The 16,791-nt window shown below is 42.8% G+C and overlaps 1 protein-coding gene across 9 annotated transcripts in view; it reads right to left on the minus strand.

Annotated features, from left to right (window-relative positions):
- The window catches only part of Vstm4 (V-set and transmembrane domain containing 4), a 123,210-nt gene that overhangs the window by 67,903 nt on the left and 38,516 nt on the right, over positions 1-16,791 (minus strand). For all 9 annotated transcript variants that reach the window (XR_012449786.1, XR_012449788.1, XR_012449787.1 and 6 more), the window contains exons 4-5: positions 15,798-15,905; positions 3,949-3,982 (exon numbers count right to left, since the gene is read on the minus strand). Coding sequence is in view for 6 of the 9 variants with exons in the window: in XM_074079393.1 (XP_073935494.1) it covers positions 3,949-3,982; positions 15,798-15,905 (142 nt within the window). In the remaining 3 variants the exon portion in view is untranslated. The remainder of the gene's footprint in view (positions 1-3,948; positions 3,983-15,797; positions 15,906-16,791) is intronic.

Here is a 16,791-nt window from a genome sequence, read left to right on the forward strand (position 1 = left end):
CTAATGCCCTCAGGCTGGGATGACATCCTTGCTGTATTTCCAGATCCAGTCATCACCAATTCAGAATGGGGCAACTCTAGGGGGAAAATGAGGAAAGGAAGGAAAAGTCCGCAGGATCTGCATGCTTACATGAAGGGTCAGACACACATCAAAGGAAGCAAACCCTGAGTGTTGCAGTCAGGCTGGACACTCCACAACTGCTGACCACCCAGCCATATCCTCCCCCAAGAATGAAACAACTGCATCACCCTTGGGGTCTTAAAGGGACATATGTTTTTAGAAAGAAATGAGCAGCTTTGTTGATGTACCATAAAATTTACTGATCACAGTGTGCAGTTCAATAATTTTTAGTAGATTTATAAAGTTGTGCAGCCCCAGCACTATGATGCAGTTTGCTACGTTTCTATCACCCCCCCAAAATTCCCTCTTGCCATTTACAATTAACCACCACTCGCACCCTCAACCATAGGCAACCTTAATCTACTTTCTGTCTTTTTAAGTACATCTCTCCTAGACATTTCTTTAAGATGGAGCCATACAATTGTAAATTTTGTATCTGGTATCTTTCAGTTAGTACTGTTTTGAGATTTGGCTTATATCTGTATTCAATTTCATTACCAAGTAGTACTTCACTGGATGGGTATGCTAAATTTTGTTCACTCATTCACCAGTTGGTGGACATATTTAGATTGCCTCCAGTTTCTGGTGACACAGGTCTTGTGTGGACATACACCTTCATCTCCTTTGGGTAGATTCGGGATCATGGTGAGATTAATGTATTAAGAAACTACCAAATTCTTCTCCTGAGTAGCTGTACCATTTTACATTCCTACCACCAACTGTGTACAAGGATCCAGTTTCTTCACATCCAGCATTTGGATCTGTCTTTTAGATTATGGCCATTCTAGTTGGGATACAGTGGTATTATATTATGATTTTAATTTGCATTTTCCTAATAACTAATGATATTGAATATCTTTTCACACACTTATTAGCCATTTGTATGTCTTCTTCATGGAAGACATCTATTCAAATTTTTTTACCCTTTTTAAATTGTATTATTTGTCATCTTATTGTTGAATTGCTAGGATCTGTATATACGTAGAAACAAGTTTCTTATCAGTTATTTGATTCACAAATATTTTCTCTCATTTGGTGGCTTATCTTTTCATTTTTTTAATGGTGTCTTTGGAGGTGCAAAGATTTTTAATTTTATTAATTCTTTCATTTCTAAATATTGCATAGTGTTATTTTGCCCAGCCCAAGGTCACAAAGATTTTATCCTAGATTTTTTTTACAGTTTTATTTTTTACATTTAGGTCTAAGACTAATTTTTAGCTAATTTTGAGGACAACATGGGACAAGGGTCTCAGTTCATGTTTTTGTCTATGGATATCCATGGAACCCAGCATGGTTTATAGAAAAGATCGTGCTCTTCCTTTAGAATTATTCTGGCATATTTGTCAAAATTCAACTGACCATAAATGTAAGGATTTATCTCAGGTGCTCAATTCTGTTCCTTTCATCACTGTGCCTATATTTGCACCAAGCCCTCCTGGTCGTGATTACTATAGCATTAGAATGAGTTTTGAAATCAGGAAGTGTGAAGCCTCTAACTTTATTCTCTTTCAAAAAATTCACTTATGTAATCCAGACTCAACTTGTTATTTAAACAAAAAGTGCTATTTATTTTCTACATGCCTCAGGGTTTCTCTGCTGATGCTTTGTTTCTGATTTCTGGCTTGATTCCACTGTAGTCAAATAATACATTGTATGATTTCTATTGTTAGATTTGTTGAAGCTTGCTTTGTACCCCATGACGTGGTCTACCTTGGTGAATAGTCCATGGGGTGGGGATGAAAAAATACTGTCTTCCATAGTTGGTTATTGATAAGTATCAAGCTGGGTCCTGTTGGTTGGTTGTGTTATTCAAATGTCCAATATTCTTGCTGATTTGGGGCCTGAGGAAGGTCTGCTAGCTGCTGAAAGGATCAGTGTCTTCCTGGCAGATTGAGATTTTTATCATCTAATGTCCCTTTTGGCCTCTAGTAAATTTTTTGCTCTGAAGTCTATTTTATCAGATGTATTATATCCACTCAGATATTTTTATTGTTTATCCAGTGTGTCTTTTTTCATCCTTTTGCTTTCACCCTATCTATATGCATGAAGTGAATTTCTGATAAACAGAACATAGTTGGCTCACATTTGAAAACTACTCTGTCTCTGTGACTTGATTGATGTATTTAGTCTATTTACATTTAAGATTAGTGGTACCTTAGTGATTAAGTCTGCCATTTTATTATTTATTTTCTGTTGGTTTCCTGTGGCTCTCTTTCTTCTATTTTTCTTTATGTAACTTAAGCACGTTTTAAGTTTTACTTTGCTTTTTCTGTAGTATTTTTGAGTGGTTTATTTTTGGCATAGTTATTTAGTAGTTGCTTTGGACATTATAAGCAAATGTGGCTGACAACAGTCTACTGGTACCAACATTCTGTCATGAAGTGAAGTGTGGAGACCTCTCCTCTGTTTGGGTCATTTTATTTTCCTCAGTTTTAAATACCACTGTCTTAAGTATTAGACTGTTTTAGATTTTTGTCACAGTCACCAAATATGATTTTTAAAACTCATGAGTATTCACGAAAAAAATAATCTGTCTGTATCCATTGTTCCGTCTCCTTTCCTAATGTTCCAAATTACTTTTTTTGGCTCAGGATTTCCTTAAACCAGTATTTTAAATAATGCTAGTGATAAATTCTTTTAGTTTTCCTTCATTTGGCAATGTCTTTGTTTTGAAAGTTTTCTGGATATATGATTTGTGGCTAACAGTTCTTTTCTTTCAGTGTGGGTTCAAAGGAGACATGCATTGACAAATTCATCTGTGCTGAATCATTATGTATCTTCATGTGAATTTTATTGGGTTTATTCTGCTTGGCATTCACTTAAGCCAATAAATCTTTTTTTTTTTTTGCCAATCTCCGAAGTTTTCAGCCATTATTTCTACCAATACTTTTCAACTCCATTCTATTTCTTTATTTCTCCTCTTTTCCTGGAACTCCAAAGATAGAACATAAGATCTTTTATCCCTTAGTCCTTGAAGACTGTTCACTGTTTGGTTTTAGTCTATGTTCTCTCTGTTTCAGATAGATGAATTTTATCAATCTGTCCTCCATTCTACCAAATGTCCACTGGCACCTCTACTCCTGAGTCCATCCAGTAAGATTTTTATTTATTACTATATTTTTTCAGTTCTACAACTTCCACTTCTTGATAACTTCTCCTTTATTGGCTGGGATTTTCCATTTCGACATTTGTTTTAAAGGATTTTGTAACCAATCATCAAAAGATTTTTATGGCAACTGCTCTAAAATCTTTGTCAGATCATTCCAACAGCTACTTAATCTCAGTGTTAATTTGATCAATTGTCTTCTCTCATTCAAGTTGTAATTTTTGCAGTTTTCAGTATTATGGGTGATTTTTGATAGCATGCTAGTGGGAGGCTGAGTCTTATCTAAATATTTTGAAATGGAAATCTCAATTTTTAAAATTCTATCAGTTTGCAATACATTCTAAAACTACTGTGCTACCTGTGAGGTGTGTCCCACCAGCAAAAGTGGGGCATGGAACAAATCAGTACTGTGGAAGGCTATGAGGAGTGTTCCTGGTCAGAAAGTGTCAACACGGTTTAGATCAGCTGTGAGTCATTTCCAGCCCTGCAGAAGTACACACCAAACCACCCCCAATGTGAATCACATGCAACTGGACCCTCAGGGGTGGCGAAGTCTTCAGACATTCAAACATCTGCAGAATGCACATTTTTAGTTTATGTGTGTATTAACAGGCAAATCTTTGGTAATAAACACTATATATTTAACCAATTTCTTGGTAATATCAAGAGTAAATAAGAAAGCAAATAGTTTCATTTGAAAAAAAGGAAGAAAATATCCCTACCTGTTTTGAGGGCATTTCACCAAATAATGTCTCACTGCAAAAGGAAAAAAGAACAGAAGATGGTAAATAAATGCTACTTCAGATATAGACACTCAAGTAACTTTCTGAAATGCAGGGCCCTGGTCTTGTTGGATGTTAGTGCTATACAGGCAAATCTAAGGATTCTCACGTACTTCTCTTTGGGGAAGTACAGAAGAGCCTTCACAGGAAAGTACAGGGACACCTCAGAAACTTGAATCAGGTATGAACCCACACACCTCAGACTTCCTGCTTACACAACCCATAATATTCATTTTGGGCTGCCACAGGTTGAATTGGGTTCTTACCTGAAGGGTTCTGGAGTAACAGAGCCACCCAACCTCTGAGCTCTCCCTTAGTTATGAAAAGCACCCTGGAGCCAGATGGAATAGCTTATCTCTACTTTGAAGATTTTCACTATAAAAATGGGTTTGCATTCTCTGATTAACGCTCTTCCAGGACAATCAGGCTTGATGGGGTGGCACACCTGTAATCCTAGTACTTGGAGAGCTAAGGCAGAAGGTTGGCAAGTGCCAGGCCGGCCTGGGCTACCTCGTGAGTTCTAGGCCAGCCTGGACTACATAGTAAAACCCTGTCTCAAAAAATCAAAACAACAAAACAAAACAAAAGAGGCCCCTGAGAAACCACTCTTAGAGAAAGACATCCTTCTACAGTAGGTCTCCTTAAGGAAAACTAAATTATTCTAGATGCTGAGGGGAAATAAAAATTCCTAGGCACTTAATCCAACAGGTACACAATTTAAGACTTGTAGTTGGACCCACTTCAAGTAGAAGGAAAGCTGAAACAGCCATTGGAGTCCTTAGTAGTGTTGTGTATGGTTACCTTCAGTGTCCCGGTTAACCACGCCTCCTTGTATCTGTACCCATGTATAACCCTCTCCCACGATGACTCTGGGGCTGGCCACATGACTTGCTTGGGTCAAGGGAACATTAGCCAATGTGTCACAAGCAGAGGCAAAAAGTCACTGTGTCTAGGGTTTTCTCCCTCTTGTTGCAGGGAAGTCTGTCACAACATGAGGAAACCTGGCTTGCTCTCTGGGGATGGGATCCCTTGGAGCAGATGTCAGTCATCTTAGCTGAGGCCCCAGAGCAACCAGGCTCCAGCTGATCTACCAGCAGCTTCCAGTAGAGAACAACAGAAGAACTACTCAGCTGAGCCCAGCCCAAACTTCTGGCCTGTGGAACTGTGAGCAAATAAAATAGCTGTATCACACTATTACGTTTGGGGTGATCTGTCACATAGGAAAACAATGAATAGTCCAGAGCAGGATGAGAGACTTGCAGCTTCAGAGGGGCTGCATAGGCTTACCTGGTCCAACTTTCTACTAACTCCTGAGCTCTTCCTGCATTCCATGTACTGACACCTACTGTGTACTAGATCATTTATAGATGGAAGGATAATAATAGCAACCATAGTATATATTTAATGATTCATATGCTTGTGGCATTATTCTAAACTGTTATATTGGTCAGTGGCCTTCAGTCTTGGGTTTGCACACCCGAGGGCACTCTTAGGACAGTTTTAAGGGAATTGACTGCTGGATCCTCATTTTCCATGGTATTCTTCATTAAGCATTAATTCTCTCTCTCAATCATATTTTACCTTTTTTTTTTTTTTGGTGGGACTAAAGTTTGAATTCGTGGCTTCACACTTGCAAAGCAGGTGCTCACCCACTTGAGCTACAATTACAGTCCATTTTGCTCTGGTTATTTTGGAGATGTGGGGTCTCATGAACTACTTGTCCAGGTTGGCCTTGACTCGGACCACAATCCTCCTGATCTCAGTCTCCCAAGTAGCTTGGATTACAGGCATGAGCCACCAGTGCCCAGGGACATTGATTCTCTTGCAATGTGCTTGAGATCTGACTGTATTCCTTTCCTTTCCTGCCTATAACATCACCTTTTCTGTAAAACCAAGGCACACCTTTCACTCATCAGGACTACACTGTGGAGACCCGTGCTTGGAGGAAATCCCAGCAGGCACCAAACATGAGACCACGTAAAGTACTAGTGTTAGCCCTGAGAACATGAGGAATGCATGATTGGGTAACCAGACCTTCTGCAGAGGGCAGTTTCCAAAATTCTCCTTCCAACAAGGATTGAATGATGACCCAATCCAGTTGTCAATTCGTAGAGCATTAAAATCGTTTTGGTGATAGATCATTATGCAACTTTTGATACATAATTCAGAAGCAGTTTGAGCTACTGAATCGCATACAACAATTCTGTCCACTCCTGCCTCTTTTTCTTGGAGGTGTTTCAGAGCTCACATTTATTAACAAAACAGGAATAGGATTGGTGGTAAATTCCACTCCTTAGTAAATTCATACAAAGTATGTGAAGTAAAAACAAAAATCATTTCAATAAAAATGCACTTCCAATAGAATTTTACTCTTTATGTTTGATGATTATTTATCTAAATTTGTGATATATTTATGTTGTTTCAGTTAATTTTATACTAATTTTCCAAACTGTGCAATACTGATAACCTCATGAAAATATTTAACACTTGGAGACTTATGGAATAAGGAAATTAAAAATGATTAATTTAAATTTGTATACATGTATTATTTTGCAAATAAGTGTAACTGGGTGATCAATCAAGTGCTTTCTAAACAAAAGATTTATTAAAATAGGATAAAATTTTGTGGGAGAAGCAGGTTGAAGATAAAAATTCAAGGAGAAAAGGAGACAATATATAATTTCTAACAGCTGAGGCATGTTCCTAGGTCTTTTGTTTTAACTCACAGCATGTTTGAATAAGTGGGGCTGGTAATTAAAATCAAGACATTTCAATATAAAAGAGAGATGATGTAACCATTTCATTTGAAGATGTCAATATTTGTAATGAATGCTCTGGAAATGACATTCTTTGAAACAAATTATATTTATGATAAAAAAGTTGAATGTCAACAAATACATAGATTATGAACTTATTTTAGGAGTGATGGCAGGCAAATACCTTTGAAGACCATACTTTGTACTCAAATTTAATCTTCACAATAACTTTGTCATTCTTCCTATGTTACAATGTAAGAGGCTGAAGCACAGAGACACAGAGACGTTAACAAAATTGCCCAAGGTCACACAGCTGGTATTATGGGCTAAATAATGTCCCCTCCAAAATTCATGTCAATGTCCTAACCTTCAGTATTTCAGAATGTGACTGTATTTGGGGATAGGATCTTTTAAACAGCTAATTAAGTTAAAATAAGACTGGTGTCCTTATAACAAAACACACAGACACACAGACACACAGAGGGAAGACAGTGTGAAGACAGGGAGAAGAAGCCATCTGCAAGCCAAGGAGAGAGGCCTCAGGAGAAACCAGTCCTGCAGACACTTGGACTGCAGACCTCAGTCTCAGGACCAGAAGACCAAAGTGTCTGTTGTGTGAGCCCACAGTCTGGGTGCTTTGCTATGGCAAGCCAGGCACACTAACACGCCTGGGAGGAGGCAAGGTTGGGCACCTTGATTCGGGAGCTCTCTTGTAATGACTCTGCACCATTCTCAGAGATCCTGAGCAACTGGCATTAAGATTCCTACAAACAGAGAAACTGAGTCTCCCAAGATTAAGTGGCCTGCTCACTGTGCCAAAACTAGATCCAGGTAGAACTGCACTGGGATCCAAGAGAATCCCAGTTGACTTGTGTTTAGGGAAGCACAGTCCAGGGGCAGAAAGGTGAGAGCCTGGAGACCAGGAGTGGTGGAGGTAGGAGAGGGAGAGTAGGAAAACAGCTGGGGAGGTCCATGAGGAGGAAACTGACTAAGAAGAGCCAGGAACCTTATCACTCAACAGATCTATCTGAGGTCTCAGCCTGGTGTATGCAGGGCCAATGTTCCCATCAATGAACACAGGAATAGAAGTGATTCTGGACAACACAGGTGACACAGCCATCTGGGAAATAAATGTCCCAGAGCCACCTTTCTCTGTGCATGAGCATGTAAACATGTGACTCTAGCCCTGCTTGGACTCCCCAGTCAGAGACCACAAGGCATGGGTTCAGGTGCCAGTAGTTTGTATGGAAGGAGAGCCTAGGGACACACTAGGGAGTGGAGGAAGCAGGAAGAAAAAAAGCCAATAGAGATTAGTTGATAGAACCAACCCTCTCCACAGGCCAATCTCCCAGCACCCCGTACGTACTTCACCTGAAGGCTCATCTTTTTCAATGGTGAGGCTATGAACTTTGGAACTCCAAAGGTTCTGGAAGGAAGGCTGGCATTTCTCACTAATCCTGCTAAGAAGCCCCAGTCATGGGTCGCTCCCTGCCATCCTCTACCCTTTCTCCTCCTCAGCTGAAACCATACTGCTCACAGCCCTCCACCCATGGCCAGGCCTCCCAGATTGAAGGTCCATCTGGGACTGTCCCTGTGACCACTGCCACACCAAGTTGGAGGATTTGGAGGAGGAAGCAGCTGTGTCCCCATCCTACCAGTCCTGTAGCAGTTTCGGGCCCTCCAAGATGTAACTGACCTCCTTGCTCCCGCCACCACTTTCTTGTCACTCTCTTTAGTCACCTGCCCACCATGCTTTGCACAGACCCTGTAACAGGATCCATGGGTGTTTCTGCTCCATTCACTGAGTACTCCCCATTCACAGCAAGGGCTGTGGCAGCCCCAGGAAGGGAATTCTGTACCTACACTTCCTGTGGCCCCAGCTAGGAGAGCAGGCCCACAGCCACATAAATCACTATATTTTGTGGTCCAGTCCACGGACAACACATTTTCTTGTGTGGAGAGACAAGACAAGGGTGCACCCCTCCCCATGTACAGCCCTTTGTTCTCCCCAAGCCAAGCCCAAGAGCCCTTACCCTCCAAAAGCGGCCCTGCCTGGACAACCTTCCAGGCTTGCACTGTTACAGGGGCCTCCTCTCTCGGTCACAAGTCACAAGTGGGAAGCTGAGGAGAACCAAGCTCTCCACCTCCTGTTCCCTGGTACTAGAAGCCACTTAGTAACCACATTCATTTGATGTAAAGCAACACACACAAGGCTGTCTGTCTGGAGTCAAGCTGTCTTACGCAGTGGTCAGCAACCCCAAGTGGCTGTCAGTTCTTTAAATGTAACAAGTCTAAAATGGACTGCAAGTGAGCAATGGTGCTGGATTTTGCAAACTCAGTATGAAAAGCAGAATGTAATGTAACCTCATTCATAGTATTTATGTATCAATACTTATTAAAATTATATTTTGGCTATGCTGGGTTAAAGAAAAGGTATTAAACTTGAAGTCTTCTTTTTTATAATCTTTTAATGTGACTTAATTTTAATGTGGCTATGTCTATCTACTGGGATGGTATGTTTACTTAGCAGTGGGATAGCTAACATGTTTGTTGAGCTGGCAATGATGATGGCTTGTGACCAGGAAAGGTGAGCCCTACACACCAGAAAGCACCTGTTATAGTTGGATCCGGAATGTCTCCCAAAAGGCTCATGCATTGAAGACATGATCCCCAATGCAGCAGTGCTCAGAGGTGGAGCTTTCAAGAAGTGATTGGATCTGGAGAGCTTTGATTTCCTCAATGGATTAATCCACTAATGGGTTCATAATCTGATGGGCTATTGGAAGGTGATGGAAACTTAAAAGATAAGACCTAGTTGAAGGGAGTGGCTGTGAAGGGCTAGGTCTTGTCCCGGGTCCCCCCATCTCTCTCCCTCTGCTACCCAGCAGCCATAAGGTGAGCAGCTCTGCTCCCTGCCATGATATTCTGCCTCCCAAAGGCCCAAAGTAATGGGGCCTTTACTGATGTTTAATGACTGAACATGAACTGATACTGTGAGCCAAAATGCATTTTTCCCTCAAATTGATTTTCTTAGGTATTTTATTACAGCAATGGAAACCTGGCTAACATATCACCCCTCATCTACACACATTCAGAACTGGTAGACCACAGCCCTGAGAGGAAAGATACACTCACCCCCATTTTATAGTCAGGAGACTTGGGGGCTCAGAATGCAATTTATTTGTGGCTTCAGAAGACATGCTTTGTAAAGAAAGGCTCCAAGTATGAGGTTATTTTTACCGAGGCTACTGGGCCTGGGCGAGGGGAGGAAGGGGATCACCAGCCCCACTAGGGAAAGATGGTCTCTCTTTCATCAGTGTCAATGGGCCTAATGAAAGGGCCAGGAAGAGTCAGTGGAGCCTTCAGGCAACATTGAAGGACAAGTGGGTTCCGTTTGGGATTGTCTGGGAATCTCTAACTCAGGCTAGTGAGCCCTTCATCCTCAAGGCCTTAGATCATCCCTATGCTCGTCATTTTCCCCAGCCACCCCCATTCTGTCCTTTGTGGCCTTCTCCCCCACTCTGAGTCTGGCTGTGAGTGGTATGTAGCCCCAAGTTTCCTCTTTTTTATACCTCTGGAAATAAAGGCTGTTGGCTCTTTGATTCATCCTCAGATGGAAGCAGAGGAGTGTAAGCTCACAGACAGGGACGGATGGGTATTAGCCAGTGTTGGGGAGTCCTGTCTCCTGTTCTAACATATCAAGTGCAAACTAAAGCATTAGAGTGCACACTAGTGAGTGAAGATCGAAACCAGGCCACCCCTTCTCTCCCTGCCTTATATACTGTACTTTTAGAAGCTCAGACACAGAAGGGTGGGGAATATTGGGACCACCCAACGCAGCAAGTCTGGACCAATTCCAAATAAGCGAAGGCCTTTGGAGACCATGTCCCTGAGGAACCCATACAATAACTCAGGGCTCAGCCCTGGCACCAGGACTGGTGTTTTCCAGGGTAACTCAGCTACAAAGACCCTGGAATGAGACCCCTGGCACCCAGCACAAACTCAGAGCAGGGTCAGAGATTGCTGCTTGAGAAAGGAAGTGGAGTGCATGTTTGTGCTTGGCCAGCAACACATGGGTGCAATTAACTCCCCGCTCACAAGATGGCTGCACGTCCTCAAAAGTAAAGCAGAGCAGCAGGAAGGCTGAGAACCAGAAGGGCTGGCCTGTGGCCTCTGGCTTCTGGGAGGAGCCCTGTTTATCCCGGGATCCCTCTGGGCTCTCTTCAGGAGTGCGGTAAGTTACTCTGGTGTCCTCTATTCAGACAAATGTCACAATAGGAATCATAGAGCAAGACGTGGGCTTAGCTCTCTTATTCAGGGCTCCTGATGCTCTGTGGGCCCTGCCCACAGGCCTGGGAAGGGCTGGCTTTCCAACCCATGGTCAGGATGAGGAGGCCAAACCAACACATGTCTGCAGAAACACCCAGAAATGCTAGTCTCACTATGGGATCCCTAGGAAGGCCTGGGTCCTCCTCAAACAAAGCATTGTTCTCAGCCCTTTGTATTCCTACTTCTAATCACAATGATGCAATTTTGTTGCAGTGTGATGAACTTAATGTGAAACTATGCTATTTTCAAGTGATAAGAGAGTCATTAGATTTGGTGACAGCCTTTCTGAGGATCTTTGGGTTATTTGTACACTTATGACTTGGCCAGACATGCTTGATTGCTCTCAGTTGACAGCCATGACCATTGGCAGCTAATCCACAAAAGGGGTAGCCTGTGCCTGTCCCTGTTCTTATGCTGGCACCTGCTGGCACCTGCATCTTCAGAATTGCTGTCATGCTGCCCCATTGCTCCTTGCCACGCAACAGTGTCTGCTCCTTGGAAACTAGCTGGTTGCCAGGGGAACAGTCCACTACCCTGGTCCTCAGAGCCCATGTGGTCACAAGTATGCCCCAGCTACCTGCAGAGACTGGGTTATATCCCTTGCTTCTCCCCAAACTGGGGCCTCCCTCATTTCTGGTCTGGCAGTGGGAAGAGACAGTAATAAAGTTTTCTTTGAGTGTTGTTTAAAAATGACCATAAATTCCTTGCCACGTTCCCCCCTCTCCTGAATCTATGGCACCCTTAGAACCTGTTTTAACCAATAGAATATGGGATGGTGACCCCGTGTCAGTATCAGGCTAGGCACATGCTTGGGCCTGGAGTTATCAAGTAGCGGGTGCTGGGTTCACTGCTATTGAGATCACAGGAAAAGAGAGCTGTCACCAACCCAGCTGTCCTATCCCTCTCAGAGGTGAACCCCAGGGCTGAAGTGACACTATCCTGGAGCTCCAATCCTGATCAACTCCATATAATGGATGACTCCAGAAGAGCCCCCCAGTGGAACCTAGCCCCACACAGAATCTTCAGTCAATAAATGTTGGTTTTGGCCACTGATCCTTGGGTGACATGTTATGCAGCAACAGATACCCAGAATATTTTGAGATCACCATGTGTCCTCTAGGTGAGAACTGACCCAGGAATAGGAAAGACAATTGCTCTTAGCCACATCTTCAGAACCAGCCAACTTAAAACAAGGCAGTATATATCTAATACTCTTTGTTCCATCACACCATTTTTGTTATTAAACCTTATAGAGAAAAAAAGATAGGAAAAGTCCTCTAATCCAGATCCCATGGAAACTCAGGGCTCCTCACTGGGCATCTTCTTGCCAACCTGCCTCTGGATTGCCCCCAGATCAGCACTAGGGCTGCCTTCCTGGGCACTGTAAAGGTCACTGCATGCTCCCTAAAGCTATCTGTGTGTGACAGGGCTCTGGGAGGGTGGATCTGTTCAAGTCCTACAAGTTTGAATCTGGAAAAAGTGGGTCGGGGGTCTTCAGCAATACAGAGCAAGTCTCCATCACTCTGTGTGTCCAGCTTCCTAAGCTAGGGAGCCAGAAAGAACTTAAAATGACTCACCCAGAGAGCTCACTGAGACAGAGGCAGATCCATGTAAGGACAGCAGCCCCTTTGCACTGTGAGTACCTGTGCTGTGCCTGTCCCCAAGTCTCTGGAGGCCTGATTTCCTATAGCTCCATGGACTGAGCTTCAGACCTGGGAACAGTCTGTTCGTGGCCACAGTTTTCAGAGAAGGATGGCCCCGTATTCAGGAGCAATTCGGGATTCTTAGGCTAATTCTGATTAGCGCACTGATTGGGGAAAATGTCTGACTCTTGGTAGGCAGAGGGCCAGGATGCTGGATGCCCAGTGATGTCAATGTCTGTGAGTGAAGATTTGTCCTACTTGACTGTGAATAAAATACTGTTCATAGTTGGTTATCACGGCACAAGTCTGTCACCCCAACAATTGAGAGGCTGAGGCAGGAAGATAGAGAACTCAAAGCCAGCCTGGCCTACATAGAAGAGCCTGTCTCAAAAAACCAAAACCAAACAACAATAAAACAACAAAAACTGTTCATGCAAGCCTGGGACCAGAGTCCATTTTATGTATAAATATAAGGTGTGTTTTTTTCCATTTAAATACACAACAAATGTTTCAAGGATACAAAAACAAGTAAAGAGTATAATTTTTTATTCGAAAACTTACCAGGAGTTGGGATTTTACAAGCTACTCCTAGAGTTTAAGGCACATCTACATCTGTCTATACTTGTTCCTGTCACATAAACACCAAGTTTTCATATAGACATAATTCTTATGTAGCTTTTGAGAGTCGGATACAAAGGATTATTGTCTTTTCTAAAACTCAGACTTATCAAAAGAGGTGCAATATCTAAAATTTATTTTACTGTGTTATAAATTATTTTCCTTCTTTTTCTTCTTTAACTATAGAAGGTTAAATATTGATTTTGGGGGAAGCAAGCAGCATATCTTACCTATGAATTTCATGTCAAAATATAAAGGGATCACTTAAAAATATTCATTGTAAATTGGGCATGGTGGCACACACCTGCAAATCCCAGTTACACAAAAGTGAGAGGCAAGAGGCTCTCAGTCTGAGGCCAGCCTGGGGCAAAACTAAAGCAAAAAAGGCTGGGGGTGTGGCTCAAGTGGTAGAGTGCTTGCCTAGCAAGCATGAGGCCCTGAGTTCAAACACCAATACCACCAAAAAAAAAAGGTAAATAAAATAAAAATTATAAAAGGAGTGCTGGGTAAACTATAGTTAAGAATAATAGCAATTAACTGGCCTTAATACATAATATATAAGTAAGGCCTTCTATAATGCATCCTCCAAATGTGGCCTCACACCAGCTATAAACACAGGTCTTATACCTGCTGCAGACATACTGCAACAGAGCCTGGGTTTGAGTAGATGAATGGTCTGCTCTAGAAGGTTTGGGGGCTCTGCTGTAAGGCTTTGGGACCCAGTTAAGGGGGACACCCAGGGCAACCATATGCAGCTCTGTGGCCCTCTCTCCTTGTCCCCACAGTGTGAAGGGAGGTGCCTGACTCCTAGGCTCACAAAAAGCAGGACCTGCCTTGCCTGGGCTATAGGACACTAGCCCACATTTGCTGATGGTGCCTGGGAACCACAGGAGCCTGGTAGACCTGTTTGGGGAGAACTTCAGCGAGGAGCTCCATGGAAGGCTGAAGGAAAATTCCTTTTTCAAGGTCAGCCCTTAGGTCTGTTGGACTTTGACTGGGACCTGAGACTCACCTCCATCACTCCCGTTTTGAGACCTTATCAAGGTCTTAAGCCATGCTGTCTGTCACATAGAGCCATGCAGGCTGCCAGCCAGGACTACAGGAGAATGTGGAAGGGCTGAGCCAGGGGCCTGGTCCATAGCAGGTACTCAGACAACACTTTCCACAGCTGAGCAGGGCTTTCAAATGCTAAGTGGGCTCCACCCTGGAGCCCACTTAGGGGCAGAGAGGGAGAGGAGCAGGGGGAAAAGCAGAGAGGAGGCAGCTGCAGTCCCATTCTCTGAAGTCTCTGTGAGGTCAGGAGGAGGGTGCCAGGTGCTCCATGTGTCCAGCTTGCCCTTCTTGGCCTTGCTTTATTTCCCTGGCCCTGCCTCAGGCCTCATGGGGCCTATAGCTCAAGTCAGACTATCACGCCAGAGTCCTGGCAGAGGCACCCTTAGAACACAGCCGGGTTGGACACTGCTCTGTGGATTCCAAACTCCAACAGCTGCAAGCAAAGTAGTTGGAAAACAAACCCATTTGTTCACCATTTGTTGAGCAACTGTCATGAGCCAAATTCTAAGAAAGATGTGTCACATGCATGGCCCCCTGCCTATACAGTATCCTCTGGAAGGGAGGCAAATGCCAATGCCCATATGTAACATGTGCCCAAGTTCAGAGAAGCAGTTGAGAGTTAAACAAGAGAAAAGTTTGGATGCCACTGATGAGGTGGCAGATGCCATGGAGGAAGCTCTCAGAGCTGGCTTTGGGAGACAGCACAGAGACACTCCCAGCTGGACAGATTATCAGAACTGCTGGACATGCAAAATCATGAGTAAGAGGCAGGGACTCCAGAAAAAACAAGCAGCATTCATAGGGAGATGGGAATCACAGAGCTGTATGCCTGAGAAAGTAAGCAGATAGTGAGAATGGGAGTGACAGAGTCCAGGGAGTCACCGACACCAACAAAGGAGGTGAGAGGAGATGCTCAGGCTGTACAGAAAAAGAAGGGAGGTGGAGACTTTTCAAACCCCACCTGCCTGCCAGATGACAGTTCTTGACACTTGTTATAACTTCTCTCTAAGGAAGAACGTGTCAAACCTCTTTGTGACTGAAGAAACTCAAGTCCAGACAGTTTAGGAACTTGTCCAAAAACTCAGTCTTAAGAGGCTGAGCCAAAAATGCAATCTCAGCTCGTCCATGCCATGAGAATGTGGTGTAGTTAGGCTCCTCAGGAACCCAGTAAGGAAAGGGTTGGAGGAAATAGGGAATTTAGACAATGCCATAGTGGTCAGTTTATTTCGGCAGTGTCTAAAGGAAACACATGTTCTTGCTCACTTTGCTTACTATCTCAGGTAAATAATCCCTGACTCAGGATGCTTTTTCCACCAAGGTCATACTTTGCCTCAAATCTTCTGCCTCTCTGTGGGCGGGAGTCCAGACATGACCTTATGTGTTTTCTTACCTCTGGATTTCCTCTTGTGAAACACAGACTGCCAGATGATGACCAGGGTGAAGAGCAGAACACTGAGGATCCCCACGCAGCACACAAGGACGGCATATATGTAGAGATCTGAACAGCAAGGACACACTTGGGTCATTGTCACTGTATGCACATTAGGGGAAATGCATAGAAGCAGTCAAAACACAGAATTTTCAACATCCCCATACTTTAGTGGTCAAGGTAGTGTGTTACAGGTGAAGGGACAGATACAGATCCATGAAACATAATAGAGAGCCCAGAAATAGACCAATACAAGTATGCACAATTGATTCTTGATAACTGCAAAAGCAATTCAATTGTGGAAGGATAGACTCTTCAATAAGTGTGGGGTGATTGGACTTCCATGAACAAAATATAAAATTAAAATTAATCCCTCTCATTATATAAAATTTAACTCGACATGAGCCACAAGCCTAAATTTAAAATGTAAGCTACAAAATTTTTGGAAGAAGTATATGAGATAAATCTTTAGGATCTAAAACTAAACAGAGTGCTAAGACTTGACACCAGAAGTATCCTCCAAATAAGTAAAACCTGAGGACTTCGGTGTAGGCAGTGGTAGAGCTCTTACCTAGCATGCATGAGGCCCTGACTTTGATACCTAGCATTGCAAATTAAAAAGAAAAGATGTAAAACTTGACAAATTTGATTTCACCAAAATTAAAAACTTTTGTTCTGTAAACAACCATGCGAAAAAGTTTGAAAAGTCAAGCCACAGACTGGGAGAAAATATTTGCAAATCACATATCCAACAGAGGACTAGTATCTAGAATATAAAGAATTCTCAAAACTCAACTGTAAAAAAATATAGAATCCTCTTAGACAAATAAAGAAAACATACAGAGACACTTCACCAAAGAGAATATACAGGTGGCAAATAAATACTTCTACAGCCATTAAAGAAACACAAGGTGACACTACAGAGTGATACCTACATACCACTCAGAATAAAAAG

This window comes from Castor canadensis, chromosome 7, assembly GCF_047511655.1.
Source record: "Castor canadensis chromosome 7, mCasCan1.hap1v2, whole genome shotgun sequence".
Classification (NCBI taxonomy): domain Eukaryota; kingdom Metazoa; phylum Chordata; class Mammalia; order Rodentia; family Castoridae; genus Castor; species Castor canadensis.